The 17,456-nt window shown below is 38.6% G+C and overlaps 1 protein-coding gene across 2 annotated transcripts in view; it reads left to right on the forward strand.

Annotated features, from left to right (window-relative positions):
* Positions 1-16,327, forward strand: part of tep1 (telomerase-associated protein 1) — a 33,214-nt gene extending 16,887 nt beyond the window's left edge. For both annotated transcript variants that reach the window (XM_044220729.1, XM_044220730.1), the window contains 29 exons: positions 636-771; positions 951-1,110; positions 1,599-1,732; positions 1,830-1,918; positions 2,274-2,388; positions 2,597-2,623; positions 2,711-2,921; positions 3,160-3,280; positions 3,864-3,988; positions 4,126-4,225; positions 4,539-4,694; positions 5,269-5,481; positions 5,906-5,962; positions 6,168-6,303; positions 7,075-7,326; positions 7,523-7,674; positions 8,264-8,371; positions 8,540-8,644; positions 8,794-8,923; positions 9,051-9,136; positions 9,417-9,543; positions 10,230-10,360; positions 10,458-10,579; positions 12,483-12,626; positions 13,199-13,298; positions 13,595-13,706; positions 13,848-13,930; positions 15,201-15,305; positions 15,810-16,327. In XM_044220729.1, the coding sequence (XP_044076664.1) occupies positions 636-771; positions 951-1,110; positions 1,599-1,732; positions 1,830-1,918; positions 2,274-2,388; positions 2,597-2,623; positions 2,711-2,921; positions 3,160-3,280; positions 3,864-3,988; positions 4,126-4,225; positions 4,539-4,694; positions 5,269-5,481; positions 5,906-5,962; positions 6,168-6,303; positions 7,075-7,326; positions 7,523-7,674; positions 8,264-8,371; positions 8,540-8,644; positions 8,794-8,923; positions 9,051-9,136; positions 9,417-9,543; positions 10,230-10,360; positions 10,458-10,579; positions 12,483-12,626; positions 13,199-13,298; positions 13,595-13,706; positions 13,848-13,930; positions 15,201-15,305; positions 15,810-15,929 (3,657 nt within the window). In that variant the 3' untranslated portion in view covers positions 15,930-16,327. The remainder of the gene's footprint in view (positions 1-635; positions 772-950; positions 1,111-1,598; positions 1,733-1,829; positions 1,919-2,273; positions 2,389-2,596; positions 2,624-2,710; positions 2,922-3,159; positions 3,281-3,863; positions 3,989-4,125; positions 4,226-4,538; positions 4,695-5,268; positions 5,482-5,905; positions 5,963-6,167; positions 6,304-7,074; positions 7,327-7,522; positions 7,675-8,263; positions 8,372-8,539; positions 8,645-8,793; positions 8,924-9,050; positions 9,137-9,416; positions 9,544-10,229; positions 10,361-10,457; positions 10,580-12,482; positions 12,627-13,198; positions 13,299-13,594; positions 13,707-13,847; positions 13,931-15,200; positions 15,306-15,809) is intronic.
* The last annotated feature ends 1,129 nt before the right edge of the window (positions 16,328-17,456 follow it).

A 17,456-nucleotide genomic window follows, 5' to 3' on the forward strand; every position in this document is an offset into this window, starting at 1 on the left:
TGTTAATGTTCATGTACTTACTATGAAGATACTGAGGTTGTTTTGTTTTCCTGTCTTGTTTTGCTTTTTCATTATGATTGTGGGTCTTTGTTTTGTTGATGTGGGAAGTGTATATGATGTAGATTGTATATATTGGGTAATCTAAATAAAATCTTTTTAAAAAGTACAAGTGAGGCTTATGTGAATGCCATTAGTTTTGCATGTATTTGATCATAAACCAGAGTATTGGACAAAATAAAATTTTGACCTGATAATGAAATGAAAGATATTTAAATAAAAACTAAAATGTCAACCTCATGCAGGTCAAGTAAACTTTGACCTGCTGGTGGCGCTAGAAGAAACGTCACAGGATCACCACAGTCCTCATAATTAATCCTTTAGGGACCTTTAATATCAGTAGCAAATTTCATGGCAATCTTTCCAATACTTGTTGAGTTATTTCAGTCTGGACCAAAGTGGTGGCCCGATCCAGCCGACACACTGGCAGACTGACGTTTCCGCTAGCATGGCTAAAAAGGATACAATGTACAGTACATGACAGCTGCTGACATAATGATTGATGAAAGGAAGATTTCAGTTTATTTTTGAATGTACAGTATATTGTTGCAGTATTCTTCTATGTCTTTGTGTCTTAGTTGAAGGAGAGCCTCCAGGGCTTGCCTCAGTCTCTGAGTCAGTTGGTGCACCACAGCCTGGACAGACTCTGCTCGCAGTACAGAGGCATGCTGGGACTCCGCTGGGCCCTGGCGGCACTCACTGTCAGCACCACTGGTAAGATGAGTCAAGTTTTTAGCGTTATTTTTTAACCTTTTATGGAGTGCTACATTGGGTTAATTGGTAGGAAGTCCAATACAGCGAGTGCTAGAATATTTAAAGGGATGTTATAACCAAAGCGGTAATTTGCTTAATTGTCTTTGGTTGCCTCAACATTTTCTCCTCTTGATCGACAGGTCTGAGGGAGAGAGACTTGTACTCTGTACTAAACACATGCAATGACCTATCCTCACGCGACGGACAGGTCACATGGCAGCAAGTAAGGCATTTGTCCAGGAAGCCCAAAGGACGCATTCCCATGGCAATGTTCACCCGCATAGTGCAGAGTATACAAAGGTATGAATGTGAATATATGCGATTTTTGAAAAATCCACCACTGGGAAAAATCTTATTATCTCATTATCTGGGACAACAATCTCCCCCAGTTGACTTTGGTTGCTTGTCAAAATTCATCTCTGACAAGCTGATAAAATGATAAAATCTCAAAGTAAGTGTAGCAAAGGTCTGTTTTTATCTTTACTCTCTTGCACTATAATTTACAGTAATGTTAGTTTGTTTTACTTTAGGATTTCAGGTTTTTTTTCAATACATATTGCTCTTTTCACTAAAATTGAATACAGTAAACAGATTAATATTTGATCACCGTTTTGACAACCAAAAGGGTTTATACTGATTGTGTGCTTTTATATTTCCTCCATGTTAAAGGGAACACACATTTTGGAGAAAACTGTTTGTTTAGATATAGTATACTGAGGTGGGTAGATTATACACAACAATCCTAAAGGAGGAAGAGATAGTAAACGTATTTGGATCCTTATCTGCAGTCTGATTGGTCCGTCTCATTGCCACGACACTGACGACCTGCTGGCTCTAACCAATCCGGAGGTGAGGAAGGCCTTTGAAGACTTTCTCCTCCCAACAGAAAGTGACAGAACCAGAGCTCACCTCGTACTGGCAGGTAAAGTACACACAGTCTGTTTTAATACAGTATAAGCAAGTATAAGTCACTGTATATTTTAATTAGTCTTGTATCACTATACTGTCTCTGTATACAGCTCATCTATGGGCACTAGCCGACCCGCAGGGCGCAGATAACTTCCTTCACTGTGAGGCCAACTCTGTCATGCACCTGCCTTCCAACCTGGTTAGTCATCTTCATTCACCACCACTTATAACATAAAAGCTATACAACATGTACAAACTACATAAGTCTCCAGGTGGTTCTACACGCCTGTCATTACGACTTTATGGTGTGCAAAAAAATTGTTGGACGTTTTTTAAACCATGCAATGAAATCAAATTAAAACAGTGTGTTTGTCAAGCTCTTGATTGTGTTTGAATAGTAGTTAGGGCTAGACGAAATGCTTAGTCCGAACAACTGGCTTGTACAGAGACATTTTCTACATCCTGGTCAAAAACATCCTCCAGAGAACCACAGTTACTCTTGATATTTATTGTAGATTTTAACTCCTGGCTGCCTTTTATTTGGCTTTGGTCAGATTCAAAGTGGCCAGCTGGAGGCGCTTCATTCCCTACTCTCCAGCTACTACTTCCTGTATGCTAATGTGCGCCACGGCCTCCTGCACCACCTCCTGGAGACCTACAGCTCTTATGGTGAGTATGCATGATGATTCTGTATGATGATTGTGGTAACACCTTGTGATAGTTTGGCTGCTGCTTTTTAGATGGTTCTGCCTTTAATCCTTCACATGTTTTCTTATGTGCACCTGACTGAAGGGCAGGTTTACTCAGCAAACCTCCCCTCGATAAATGATGGCTAAACAAAAAATCCTAACGTTTGTGAAACTTTGCTTTCCTGTAGATGACAAGCATAAGTCTGCACCCTCATGTAAGTGCTTAAAATACATAACGCACACATATCTCTGCCAAGTGTGTTTTATTCCTTCCTCATACAAGTTACTCTTTGTGCTCTCAGTTGGCTTCCAGGGTCGTCTAGAAGAGTGCCGGAGTTTCCTGCAGCGTCACGCCCCCCTGCTCTCCTCCTGGCCGGCTCTTTGCATTCAGCAAGCCCTCAACGAACCTCCTGAGACCTCTGCTCACACCTGGGCACAAGGCCTGGTGGGAAAAGGAGGGCTCCGGGTAGTTGAGTGGCTAAACAATGACCATCAGATTCTTCGGGAGACCAGGTAAGCAGGTTGTCTGCAAGCTGGTTAGAAGTGTTAGAACTGTTAAATCCACTCTTTGTCATTGAGAATGAATTTGGAGAACTTTAAGTCATCAGCTTATTTTTGTTTTCATTCAGATGTAACATATCTTCAGCTTGTATCCTTTTTTTTGTCTTTTTAACCTTGTATTTTTGCGATTGTGATTAATTCAATATTGATATATAGAAATGTGACGATGGTCTTGTGTGTTTCATCGCAGTGAGCTGGTGTCGACCTTCTCCTCTGAACCGACCTGTTTAGTTGTGAGCTTGGATGGAGAGCTGATGGTGGTTGGTACTGGACAGGGAATGCTGCATTTCATCAACACACAGACTGGACAGGTATAAACAAATTTTCCAGTAAAAATGTACTTTTCTTTTGCCTCCCTTCGGTGTGTTCTTCATCATCTCACTTCTTCATCATGTCACACATTCTGTGGCCTTATAGATTTACTGGGTTTGTATTCATGGTTTCTATTTAGCAAATGAGTAGCATTCCTGACCATTTGTACACTTCACACATTATTCATTTTCAGTTCACAGTCAGTACATCTACATGCACACAAGAAATCAGGTTGCACGGAAAATCTGACAGTACATTTACATGCACTGTTGTAACCTGGTCACTGTAAAATCCATCCAGTCCATGTGTAAATGCAGCAGGTCAGTAATTAGATTTCTAGAGAAATCTAGCTGGGAAAATTGGGTTTCTCTAATCCCCACCCCGATTACGGAAATCAGGTTTCATGTATACATGATGTTTAAAAAATCTGATTCCTGCAGAAATTGATTGTAGTGCATGTAAACACAATATCTGTAAATATGCTGTGTTGTATGTTTGAGAAACATTACTGTTCAGTTGTCAAACATGCTGAGAAAAAAATCTACAAAAATGTCAAATCTACTCTCTCCTGGCTGTGAACAGGAAGTGAAATCGCTGGTGAGCAGCTGTGATGGCATCTCAAGCTGTGTCTTCCTTAAGGATGGACGTCTTGCCACCACCTCCTTTGATGGACGAATAGAGATCTGGGACATCGAGCATGGCTGCAGGTGAGAGGAGGTTTGGAAGGAAAATGTACAAAATACCTGTACGAATCCCCTAATCCTGTTGGATTCTGTTTTTTCTTCAGATGTAGCGTAGGTTAATGATCTTTGAAATAACTGACTCATGTTTCTTCTCCTTGCAGGACTACTCTTATTGATGCCCACACTAATGCGATAACAGCAAGTGATATCACTGCAGACAGGAAGCACCTTGCAACTGTGTCTCTGGACTTCATGCTGAAAGTTAGTCAAACAAATCACATTAGACTTTGGTTTGCGAAATCAGTTGCTTGTTTTCTGGTGTTGGTGTTTCTTTTTTCTGCCTTTTCTTTGTCCATTTATTCTGTGAGATTTTAAATAGCTGTTATTTTTTATTTTATGTGTCCCAGGAAGACTAGAAACCACTTTGTTCCAGCTAATGGGGATCTAAATATCTAAAATAGAATTCACTGCTATCAAATGATGCTGTCAACTATTATGAAATTGTACACGTCACTTTAACAGTCAATGTTATCCATCCTTAATTATGCTGACTGAATGTTTTTCTGCTTTTCAGGTGTGGTCCTCTACTAAAGGTCATGAGGTAGCGGCCCTGCCCAGCTCCAGCCCTTTGAACTGTGTGACCTTTGACCCCGAGGGTCACTTGCTGGCTGCTGGTTGCTGGAATGGGAACGTGATTGTGTGGAACTGGCTCCAGAATAAAACTCTAACGGTGAGTTATCATGAGGACAGGCCAAAGAAATGGTCATATAAGGAGCTAAAGTCAGCTTAATGCTCACTCTTTCAAATTAAAAGTCATAATTTTTGTAACGAAAGATAATAAAAAGAAGATTTATAGGATTGACACTTTAAAGAGGAACTCCAGCAATTTTACACATCTGTTTACAGGTCTTTGGGAATACCACTGCACATGTGAACAATGTTGTATTGTATAAAGCATTTTGTGCCTCCAGAGGGAGCTGTGTAAAATCTGATAATTGCCTCATGTGATGTCACTTGAGTCAGCGTCGGTTGGAGCTGAACACTACAAGTTTGGAAATGAAAAACATCTGGGAGTGTAGCGTTAGAAAGAAGTGAGCTTACCCGACATCCGTAGCCCACTCCTCATCTCTGTTTGAGGCTCGCGGCTCAAGGCCACATTAGCCGCTATTAGCATAACACACCCGAATCTCCAACTGATCTGTTGGTGGTCGAGTTGCATTGTGGGTAATGTAGGCGCCAGGTTTTGACAAGGAAGAAGAACGTTTTAAATATAACCACTATTTCTCTTCTGCCTGTTCCCTCAGTCCCTGTCCGGTCACCAGTGTTCAGTGCGCAGTCTCTCCTTCTCTCCCTCCTCCTCCATTCTCTGCTCTGGCTCTGTGTCTGGAGAGGTCAGGGTGTGGTCAGTGCCCACCTCCACCTGTGTGGGATGTTTCCAGGCTCACTTCGGAGCCACAGAGGCCCTCACCTTCCTGGATGAAGGGAGCATGCTGCTGAGTGCCGGCTCTGATCACACGGTGAGGCGTCAGTGCCTGTACATATTGAACTTTTATCAGAGAAATTAAACTTAACTCTGCAGGCCAGAGTGGCTGGATTATAATAATATAATTACTCCACTACTGACTTAATCACTATTTAACCAAAAACAAACAAACAAATTACGATTAGTTGCTTATCAAAAAAAACACATTCAGAAAAAAGAGAGTTTTGTCAGTACATTAGTTTTAAATACAAGTTACAAAAATGTTTAAGACATTAGGAGATTTATTTGCTTTTGAACACTAGAATGGTTCCTTTTTTATGAATTTGCTTTGGGAAAACAAACACATTGCAGTCCTTCCAACTGAAATTCAATGCAGGACAAGTGCACCTGGACCTTTTCACTTATTTTGAAATTAATAGCCTCCTTTTTCTGTGTCTTCTTGTTCTTCTGTAAAACAGCTCCAGCTCTGGTCAGGTGGACTTGGACGTTCGGTCACTGCATTAAAAAGTGATGAAGTAAGTTCCTTATTTATCTTGTGTATAAGTGTTAACGTCATGTTGCCTTGCTTCATCCATTTCAGCTATCTTTCACGCCATGGTCTATGTGTAAATGAATAGTTAGAGCATAATTGAAAAAAGACAGCTGCCATTTGTTGAAAAATGTTTAGTTTTTTACCCCACAAGTTTCTCTCCAAATCGATCCTGTCATTTGGTCTTTTAGTGCGAGCTGAAGTCTCCTCCGAAGAAACGGAAGTCTGTAACCTCTGAGCCTGCTGCTCTGTGTGTGGCTGTTAATGGAGACTATGCTGCTGTGGGATACCATGGTGACGGCATCAAACTCTTCAGTCTTGACTCAGGTGTGTTTATGTGCTAGGAATGTAAAAAAAAAATCATATTTACTAGATTAAATCACTGGAAGACGGTAATCTGACTGAACAAATACACATACTCAGCTGACGCCTAAAAGAAAGATGAGAAGAATTAGCTTCAAATTCTTCAAATTCTATCATATACCCTTGTAATTTCAATGTTTACAGGAGTTTTTGTGTATATAGCTACAATCACATAATTATTCTGCAACATAAACATTTTAAAATTTAACAGACTGAAAGAAAAGCTGCTTTGATTTAAGCTAGACTGATATGTTTATGAGTTTTTGCAGCTTTCCGCCTTTTTTTCTTACTCTCATATTGTGTCTGTATTGTCTGTCTGTCTTGTGCCTTTTATTGTGAAGTACTTAAAGACATCTGCTCTGGAAGGGGTGCTTTATAAAGAAACTTTGCTTATTTCCTTTTTTGCCCAAAGAGGAAGATGAATAGATAATAGATGGATAATATATTAATAAAATCAACTATGAGTGATGTACTAAAAAACAAGACTAGTAATATAGACAATATATCAACGATATAAATCTGATACAGTAGTAACAAAGCCTAAAATACTGTATATATTGTAGTGACTGATGCAAGAGCATGCACTTGAATCTTGAACCCAACTGACCTTTAATTCAAGTCACCTCCTCTTATTTCTTTCCTAACACTCCTATCTCCCTCCACCCTGTATAAATGTTGCACAAAATGAAGATCACTATAACTGAGTGACCATAACTGTTTTTATGTTGATCATAGGTGAGAAGATTTGGGCTTCCAGGAACCTTGATGTGTCCATACTGTGCCTGCTGTGGGTCGTTCCGGACGCAGAGCAGACCGAACCTGAGCTGCTGGTGTCCGGAGGAAGTGACAAACGTCTGAGGGTCTGGAAGAGAGCAGAAGGAGAGGAAGGAATGCTGGGAGGCCTGACAATGTTGGGAATGTTTGGTGTGCAACTAGGCACCATCCTGGCATTAGCACAAAACTCCACATACCTGGCTACAGCTTCAGGTAAGTGTTGCTGATGGTAAAGTAAAAACAAGACCTAGTGTTTTACAGAAAAGTCCTTAAACTTCAGAGAAATAAATGTTATAATGGTTTCCAAGGCAACAAAATATATTTATCAGGTAATAGGTGCTTTTCAACGTCACACTTTCTATTAATAACTGTTGTGTTATTTTCCCTTCTGTATTTCCGTTTGAATTAGATGACTTTACCATTGTTCTGTGGTTGTTGAGCAATCTGGCCCTCGACACATACGTTGAGCCTCATGCATTTCTGAGGGGCCACAGCGGAGGAGTCACCTGTCTGGCTTTCAGCCCTGATGGTGGACAGCTGCTGTCTGGTGGAAAAGATCAGGTACATGCGTTTGTGCTGTAGTGTTGTGACGAAATCTGAATCTTGGGTTTGACACAAACACTGACTGTATTAATACAAAACATTTGCTGCACATGGACATTTGTGCAGGGTTTTTTCTTATGCTGGCTGTAGGGCTGGACAATGTGACACAATATATGATATCACTGAGTGTATTAGGCAATGTTGCAAATCAATTAGCAGCACTGCTTTATGGGGATATTGGATTTTTATGATTTTTTGTATCAATGGTTATTTCATTGATCAACTGTGTTTTTAATTATTTTCCCTCAAATGTACTATGTCACAATAAACACTCAGTTGGCAGTTTATTAGGTACACCTAGCTCAAACTAATGGCGTGTAATACAGCAGTCCTGTAATAAATCCTCCTTTCATGAAGGTTATAATGTTCAGGTTTAAAAGAGGTAATTCAACTTTAAGATCAAGTTGAAGGATGTAGTCTTGTGGTGCTGTTGAACTGTATTGTGTCATACAGAGAGGTGTTGCTGTTATTTAGCCTACCCTCACTGATATTAATGAGTGTAGGATTGGTCAGTGTAACGCAGTACTGACAGGTGTCTGTGTTTCAGGCCCTGATGGTGTGGGATGTGAGTGTGTCTCCTGCTGTTCTCTCTAAGTCGCTCCCTCACTCTCACAGAGACTGGATCACATGCTGTGTTTGGACTCCAGACTGTGTGGTAAATCTTCATTTAAAAAATAAATACATTTTTAAAAAAGTGTCGTAAAGAAATGTAACTAACTTGAGTTACAGGGCTACTACATGAGCAATTCATATTACTATACTGTGTTATTTACAGCATTATTGTGTTTCCATAAACTTCATCAGCCTCCTTTTTCTGTTCCAGATTAGCTCTTCAAACGATGGGAGGCTTTGTTTATGGGATCTGCAGGCGAGCCGGCGTCTCCAAGAAATCTCCTGGAGGAGTCCTCTTACATCTGTCTGCTGTCTGGTGAGCAAATTATACATCTACCTATCAGAGAAAACTCTGGTATGAGCTGTCTTTGATTTCTCTCTTGAGACTTGGATATAAAAAAAACAACCCTCAGCCTCATTAGAGGATTTCTGTGTTGACTTGGTGTTTGGTGTTTCTGTGTGCAGGGACAGTATGTGGTGGCCGGCTGTGCAGAGGGAGCGCTACATGTTTGGATCTGGGAAGCAAACACAGAAATCTGCCACATTGCTGCACACAAGCAACGTATACACCACTGCTCTCTCCTACCAATTACAGGTAAATGAGCGCACACATAAATTCACTCTTTGTATTTGTCTCTCCCTCTTTATTTCATATTGTACGATATAACAAGTCTTTTATTTATATTTTTTTATATATATTTAATTGATGTTTTGTTTTTAAGACAAGAACAAAGAAGTGAACCCAGAAGAAATGACTGTTTTCACTGCGTCTGATGATGGCACAGTGCAGCTCTGGAAACCACTACAGGTGTGTTGGTCAAAATGAAATGGGGAAGTGGTTTTAAAGAGTTTTCCCCAATGTAGTTTAATATTTATAGTCATATTAATGTACTTCATTTTTGTCTTTTTTATGCTTTTTAGTTTCATTCACATTTTTTAATTTTATTTGGTCTCATCTTTAGTTCTGGTCTAGATGCAGAGCTAAATGACTTCCTTAGGGTTCTTAACCAAAATAAAAGAGTGGACACTTATTTTCACTTATTTTTCTGTTTTGTCTCCTCTCTCACATTATGTATTTTTCCATACAGGTGGAGCACTTCAGCACCTTACAGGGTCACAGCGGTGCGATATGTGGAGTTGTTCGCAAAGAAAGACTCCCAGAATTCCTCACTGTTTCTGAAGACTGCTCATTGCGATGCTGGACATGGACAACAGGTAATTCTGCCTCTATACCATTAAGAAAGAAAATGGTTCACAGTGGATACTCCATCAGTGTGCATTCATGTAATGCATTGCTCCAAAACAAGATTATTGATAACATACTGTTTAACAGTAATGCCCTAACCCTACTTAAAAAGATTTTGTTTAGTTTCCTTAATAGATACTTTATACTTTCTGACAACTGATAATGTTGTATATGCATCTTTCCTCTGTGCTTTACTGTCTTGTCTTTGACTGATGTTAAATTACAGCTTTTTTTTTTTATCTCTTTGGGAGAATTTCACTGTGAATGAAAATACGAATTATATTAACCTGAATAACGAAGTTGGCAGTATTTTTTAGCCCTCAGTAGTGTCTTCAGATATTCCTTTCAGGCTGCAACTCCGCTCTTCTCTCCTCTGGCCTACAGTGGCTGGACAGTAAAAGGACACAGTTTAGAGAGACTTCAGTAGGAAAATCAACCATGCGACATGCGCCCCCCCCCAAATATTTTGTTCATTATTGAAATCTTCAATAATCGTAATTACTCATCCATTTTTAGGAACAAAATAGTTGTGTCACACTAACTGAGAGAAACCTGCCTTCACTTGTATATATTACTAGTCACAGTAGTCACCTGATGTGGTGTGTGACCTTTCTTTTGAAGACTTTCCCAGTTCACCTCTGTGTTGTCTTTTCAGAGGGCTCTCCCAGCCTGAGAGGCCCAGTCACAGCTCTGTGCTTCTCTCAGATAGATGATTTGGTTCTTGCTGGTTATGAATACGGTTTGCTGGAGATATGGCAGCACAACACTGTGGTCGGCCACAAGCAGGTGAAGACATGCACAAAAAAAGGGATGTATACTGGACACAACATGTGTGTTTTTGTGTTTGTGTAATCACATGATGTGTCTGTTTTGTGTGTGTCAGACTTCAGACAGCATCATCACAGCGATCTGCTCCATGCCTGATAGTCAGTTTGCTGTCAGCTACATGAAACTTGATGTTGATGTGTGGAAGCTGGTGTGGAATCAACAACACACCACCGCAAGGTAAACAACAGCAAAACAGTCACACAACTAAGCAACCATACGGGACCTACACTATCCTCCATTTTGTTATCTTTTATTTAAAACCTTATTTAGTCAGAAGTTATGAACAAATTCTCCTTTACAATAAAGACCTAGGGAAACAACACAAGAAAGCAACTGAATAAAACAATAAATACACTTTTATTGATAACAGCATTCATTTGCAGGTGACAAAAAGGAAGGGAAAAATGCAAATACAAACTCAAAGTTAAGGCTTTCTCTCTGTTTTTAAAGGTAAATATTTAAAAAATATGTACATGAGAAAGTAATTTCTTTTATTTTCATACCTTAAATTTGCAGTAATTTGAAAGCAGTGATAAGCTGTGCTTTGAGAATTACACATTATCTGATTAATGTGTCAAAATCAAAACATTGTCTCTCAGAGCATCCCATGACATTGATAGAGATTAGTACTGATACAGGATGGCAAGCCACATTAGCAGGACGCGTCAGATACAACTCCCCTGCAGACTCTTCTCATTTGGAGCAGTCAGATATTTGAACCTCCGGGAAATACAAACTGGTATCTGAAGCAGCTCCTATACATTTCCTATAATAGTGCAATTCCTGTAATCCTGTAGCAGCTGTGCCAGTTTCTGTAGGTGTATAAAATCAGCAACTGTCAGGAGTAAAAAAATGGAAGGATACTATCTCAAGGTATTTTTTAATGGTGTACCAGTTCCCTGCTACTTAGCCTGCCTATATCAGGTTGGGGTTACAATACAGTAACAAATCTGCTTATTCTCAGTTTAGCTTGACACAATTTTGACGATTCCCTCTAGACAGAATACTCTGCTTGGAGTAATAATTTGCGCCTGATATGGTTTTCTTCAAAATTCTTCAAATTGCATCTGCTAGGTTTTTAAAATCCTAATCTGCAAAGTAACTAGTAACTACAGCTGTCAGATAAATGTAATATTTACCTAAATATAGGGGAGTCGAAGTATAAAGTAGCATAAAATTAAAATACTCATGTAAAGTACAAGTACCTTGGAACTGTACCTAAGTACAGTAAATTTACTTACACCACTTGGGTGACAGAGAGCCCTACCTGTCTGTCCCAGCCTACATGTCCTTCCTCCCCTGCGCCACTAATGACGATAATGATGATAATAATAACGATAAAAATTAAAAAAAAACTTTATTTATACAGCACTTTTCAAAACAAAGTTACAAAGTGCTTTACATGGTTGAACCAGGATTAAAACATTTTAAGACTGCAATGAGGCTAATTAAATCAGACGTTATTGATCCCCGAGGGGAAACTCTTTCGTTACAGCAGCTCACTATCACGTCAATACACACAGGAATAGAAGTACTAAGCAAATCAAAATATAATACACTATAATACAGGTAAGATAATTTAAGTACCAAGTGGATATAAAGTTTAAAAGCTAAAATAAGTGTAAGTACCAAGTGGATTTAGAGGTTGAGTATGTACGGTATAATGCAATGTAATAATATAAGTAATAAGTAATAGTGCAATAATGAGTACTGTCAAGTTAAGTGTAGCTTATTAAGATGATTATGAGATGGTGGATATTGCACAGCAGTAATGGAAGTATGAATAAATATCAATAAATTAAACTGAAAACAGAGTATATTGCACAGCAGTATTAAACAGAGAATATTGCACAATTATTTTAAGTGTTGCAATGATGTTAATGATCCAGTATCCAGTTTAGTGACTTTGGGGTCATACAGAATTAACCCCCAGCCCATAGTTATGATGAAATGGAGGTCAATTGGGGTTTCGAGAGTGCTGTTTCTATAGAGTCTTAGAAACATGGAGACATCAAATAAGGTGTGACGAGTCTGATTGTACATACTAACCAGCGCTGCTCTGTATTTCTGTTTCTCACAGCCTGAGGAAGGTAACCACGTACACAGTGATGGACCCAGTGGTCCGCCTCAGCTACTGCACAGTCCTGATCGGTGTGACACACACTGGAACAATACTTGACGTCACACTAAATGATGAGAACAATTGGACCCACAAAGCCACTAGGTAACACTACATATACTGAACTGTGCGTACCAAAATCTTTGTCCAGGATTTTCAGGGATCGGTCAAGGTTGTTTTAATGAATCATTGTTGTTGATCAAGGCTAATTATTAGGTTATGAATTTTATAGAAAAGTCACTTTTCATCATTATTGTGTGATTTGTTGAATTGAGACAAAGGAATGTTTATTAAATCAAACCCATTTATGGTCGAGGATATTGCTGATTATTTTTTTGTTAGTATTTTAAATCAAACCTGGCTGCAGATATTTGTTACTTTTCCTGATTACATTAGCCCTAAATGATAATTCTAGTTATCTGAAACTGATAAATATTGGTCGTTTAATGCCCTGCATCCTGGGTCAGAATGAATATTTACAGCACCACACCTTCTAAACACACAGATTTTAAATTTAATGTTTAAGTTTGCATTAATGCAGCTTCTATTGACATAAGCTCAGTTCTAGATATGGTGCTATTGGGTTTTGTTTCTTATGCACTGAGAGGTTTTATTTTTTTAAGCCCCAAAAAATTAAACCAACCTTAAAGCTCCTTGTGCATTTATCTTTATTGCAGTTGGAGCCAAAATGTCCGGGTTTTGGGGATGATCCGTAATGACGAGAAAAGCATGTGGCTGGTGGGCGAATCAGAGGGAGAAGTTCACATTGGCTTCATTGTGAGTTTTGCCCAACTGCTCTCTAAATAATACTAATAATCTAAGAACACTAAAAATATAAATAATAGCTCTCTGATTTTTTCATGAAAAGAAAAAATATATATATGTTATATACAATCTGGCAAAAAACTTTGTTTTACAGAAAAATATTCCTTCATTAAAACAAAAATTCCAGTTTAGATTAATGTGACATTAATTTGTTAGAAGAACAATTCCTTTTCGTCTGTCTAAGCAGTCCCTACATTTCAATTACAAATGTAAGTAAATGCTGATGCCTCTGACCTCTCTTTCTTCAGTTTGCCATGGGCCCCAAAAGTACTCTCAATTCAGCTTTCAGCTCCATGAACCTACAGACCGACGACGAGGAGAAGAAGGGGAGCCTGATAACAGCTGTAACTGTGGACAAAGGTACTAACATCTACTAGCAATACTGTTTGCACTGCAGCTCTTACTTCAAGCATAACCATAGTTACAGCAACTTCTGTACCTGGCAGCTTGTAATTTGTTTGTGTATCGTGTGATTATCTAATGTGTTGTATTTTCTTTCAGACTTTGTTGTGTGTGGAGACGTGAAGGGCAACATGTGGTTCCTCCAGCTTTCAGAGCTTTCCTCATGGAGCAGCAGAAAACCTGTAAGAGACTCTTGACTCTGAAACAGAACATAAGAGATTAGTGTATATTTTTATAACATAACATTTAGCAAAAAAACACAGCATTTGCTTGAAAGAGGAAACTATAGTTACAGCTGATGAACTTTTCTACATATAGTTTTTAGTGAGGTATTGCAACTTGGTGTTTCTCATAAAAGGCAGTGGTGGAAGTTAAGGTTAAGTACAGTTTTGTACTTGTACTTTACTTGAATCTTCCCATTTTCTGTTACATTATATGTCTATTCTGATCATTAAGGATAAAGATAAGAAGGTCCCACCTTTACCAGCTGCAACATTAAGGCCAAAACACACTGCCGCCAAATGGCGCGCGTCAAAACAGCCGCCCCAATTATTTTCTATGTACAACCCCCACACCGGTAGCGGCTGGACCCTTCACCACTCCACTGTCCTATTTCCAGCGTTGCAGCCCTTGAAAAAAACTGTTTTGTACTTCAATTCAATGTTGGCCCAACTACAGACGTTATTTACTAGTTTGTTGCTTGCTTTTCATTGCAGTTTTAACTATTTCACTTGTGCCTGAATCTACAAGGCAAAAGTTAAATAAATAAACTCCACTCGCTCCCTGCTTGTAGGTCCACATCCCGGCTCACTGTCCTCACGTCTTGTAGTCGCTGTCTTTCGTGTGTGTAGATCATTGACTATATATAATATATACATATACAGTCTATGGTGTAGATCAGTGGATGAGCAGAGACAGTTGTTGACGTGCTGCAGCGCTTCCTATTGGTGCTAGGGGCACCATACCGCAGCGCAGCGGCGGCAGTGTATTTTCCACTTTAAAGTAATTAATGCATCAATAATTCTAATAATATAATATATATATTATTCTAAAATTGGCTTGCATAATGAACAACGGCTGCAACATTGTTTGATCATTGCTCATCATTGATTTAGTTCATAAAATGTCACAAATGGTGAAAAATACAATCACAATTTCCTAAAGCCCAAGGTGACGTCCAACAGTCCAAAACCCAAAGACTAATTGTCGACCAATCGACTAATTGTTTCAGCACTACTTTCAACTGACAAGCTGTAAAAGTGCCCTTAAGTTAAATCTTAAGTAACCACAATTTAAAAAAGCGTCTGCCTGCCAATAACCAGCAGCTGTGTTTTTTCTGGCAAAACACCTCCCATCGGGCAAATAATGATAAGGAAATAAAAGCAAAGGGAGATAATTGGCCGTTGCTTTAAGCCACGGCTTTTGTTTTTAATGATGATGTTTTATCCCCAGGCTCACAAAGACAGGATCCGCGTGCTGAGACTCACTGACCGCACCATCATCTCAGCCTCTGACGACAGGACGGTGAAACTGTGGGACAGAGACACCAAGAAACAGGTACATCAGAGTCTTAAAAAGAACACTTTGACATTTTGGGAAATACACCTATTCGCTCTCTAGTGGATAGTTAGACGAGAAGATCGATATCACTCCCATATCTGTACGTTTAAATATGAAGCTAAAGCCAGCAGAAAGACTGAAAACAGCTAGCCTGGCTCTGTCCAACAAAATCCAACTACCAAGAAAAAGTCTGGCACATAAAATGGTCAAGTGTCATTTTTACACTTGGGATTTTCTACTGATTAAACAAGCCAGGCTAGCTCTTTCCCTCTGTTTCCAGTCTTTATGCTAAGCTAAGCTAACCAGCTGAGAGTGGTATCAGTCTTCTCCTCTAATTCTTGGCAAGAAAGCGAATCAGCGAACTCTGAAAGTTCTGTTCTCTTCTTATGCAGCACACAGACTCATTTATTCCTTCACCTTCATTTTTAAATTATTTTAAAATGTCTTTCAATAACCCTTACCTTTCTCTGTCTCTCTCTCTGTCTCTCTGTCTTCCTCCAGGTGGGGATGTTTGTGTGTGGAGGTCCTGTTCTGCAGTTGGAGGTGAACCCTGAAAAACCCACTGAACTGGTTTGTGGTGACGGACAGGGAAAACTCTACTTTCTGTCCTGGAAAGAATAAATCTTAAGATATTACACACTAAATTCAGCATGTAGGGAATACACTTAATCGCTACACTAACTAAAAGATTACCAGGAATGGTTTGCTTGTCTTTGCTTCTATGATGGTGAATATGAAATAAATGTACAAAAAAAGAAGGTGAAATGTTAAACTACATACAGGGGTACGCATCTATGTAATAGTTGCAAAGTCATGTTTACATGTGCCTTTAATTTAGATGGAAAAAAACTTGCTTTAAAAAATGTTATCAGTTATAGTTTTGTATGAGCTGAATCATTTTCTTTTATTTGAACATTGTAACAGAAATAATGTAGGATATAAAACACCTGAAGTGGGATAATGGGTGCAATAATCATAAATTATCTTTTCTTTGACAATAAATTATGTTCATGTCAGCACTTTGTTGTTTGGTTTAAAGTTTTTTTTTAAAGGACTAAATGAGAAAACATGAATTTACAAATTTACAAAATTTCCTGACATTTAACAAATGTGTCAGTAATAGATTTCTGACCTGGCTGAAACAGGATTTGCATTTAATTAGTAGCATTTATTTTATATTCCTGAAAGAAAAGAGCTGGTGACGGTCTTGTTATTGTCAGATTTTATAACACAGCTTATCAGCTAATGCTTTTACAACTCCGTTATCTGCACTGAATTGCTTCTGTTATGGTGACAATGAGCCACATTTAGTGCAATAAAACATATTAAATAAATAAAACTATACCCAGTGGTGCACACTGAATTTGAATGAACACCATGAAATTAATAGAAATGTTAACCTTAATGGGACAGTTAATAATCACAAAATAGTGTTGCAGTATATTTCAAACCATAGATTTTTATTTTTTTGTCATGTTTGTTTCTGCCATGATTGTCTTTAATACATTAAAACACATTTTTCTAAATTATTCTTATGGAGAACACACCTAAGACGAAACACAAAGATAATGCTCTTGCATATTCAATTATTTTGGTACAATTGTATTTTGACAAATGTGGGACTCTTTAGATTGCCTTCAGGTGCCATCGGATATCGCCTTAACGTGTCCCATGTGGTGCGTATAGCATGAAATATAACAACTTAATTTTGGGCTTATTTGTGCTGTATTAAAAGCAACTGCCAATTAACAAAACTGCTCTTTCATAGACTGATATCAGAAGGGACATGGTCAGCTTTGACAGGAAGTCACGTGAAAGCATGAAACAACGTTTAAAATGTTCTTTTATATTTGTGAAAGTTTTATGGCTCTGTCTATTTAAACAAAATTAAGTGGCACAGCACTTTTCAGGTAATGTGGGGACATTTTCTGCTTTATTTGCTATAAGATTATAGCTTTTTTCATACACATGTTACTAATATGTGAGTTTAAAAAATATTTACAAATGTTCAGCGTCAACACACCATTGACTGCATAGATCAGCCAGTTTAACCTAGGACTTGATCAATGAATTATGTATCTGATGGGGCAATAAATAAATCCATAAAAGCTTAACGATAAAAGTGAGTTTTCAAGAGCGACTTAAAAG

The sequence above is a fragment of the Siniperca chuatsi genome, linkage group LG13 (assembly GCF_020085105.1).
Source record: "Siniperca chuatsi isolate FFG_IHB_CAS linkage group LG13, ASM2008510v1, whole genome shotgun sequence".
NCBI lineage: Eukaryota > Metazoa > Chordata > Actinopteri > Centrarchiformes > Sinipercidae > Siniperca > Siniperca chuatsi.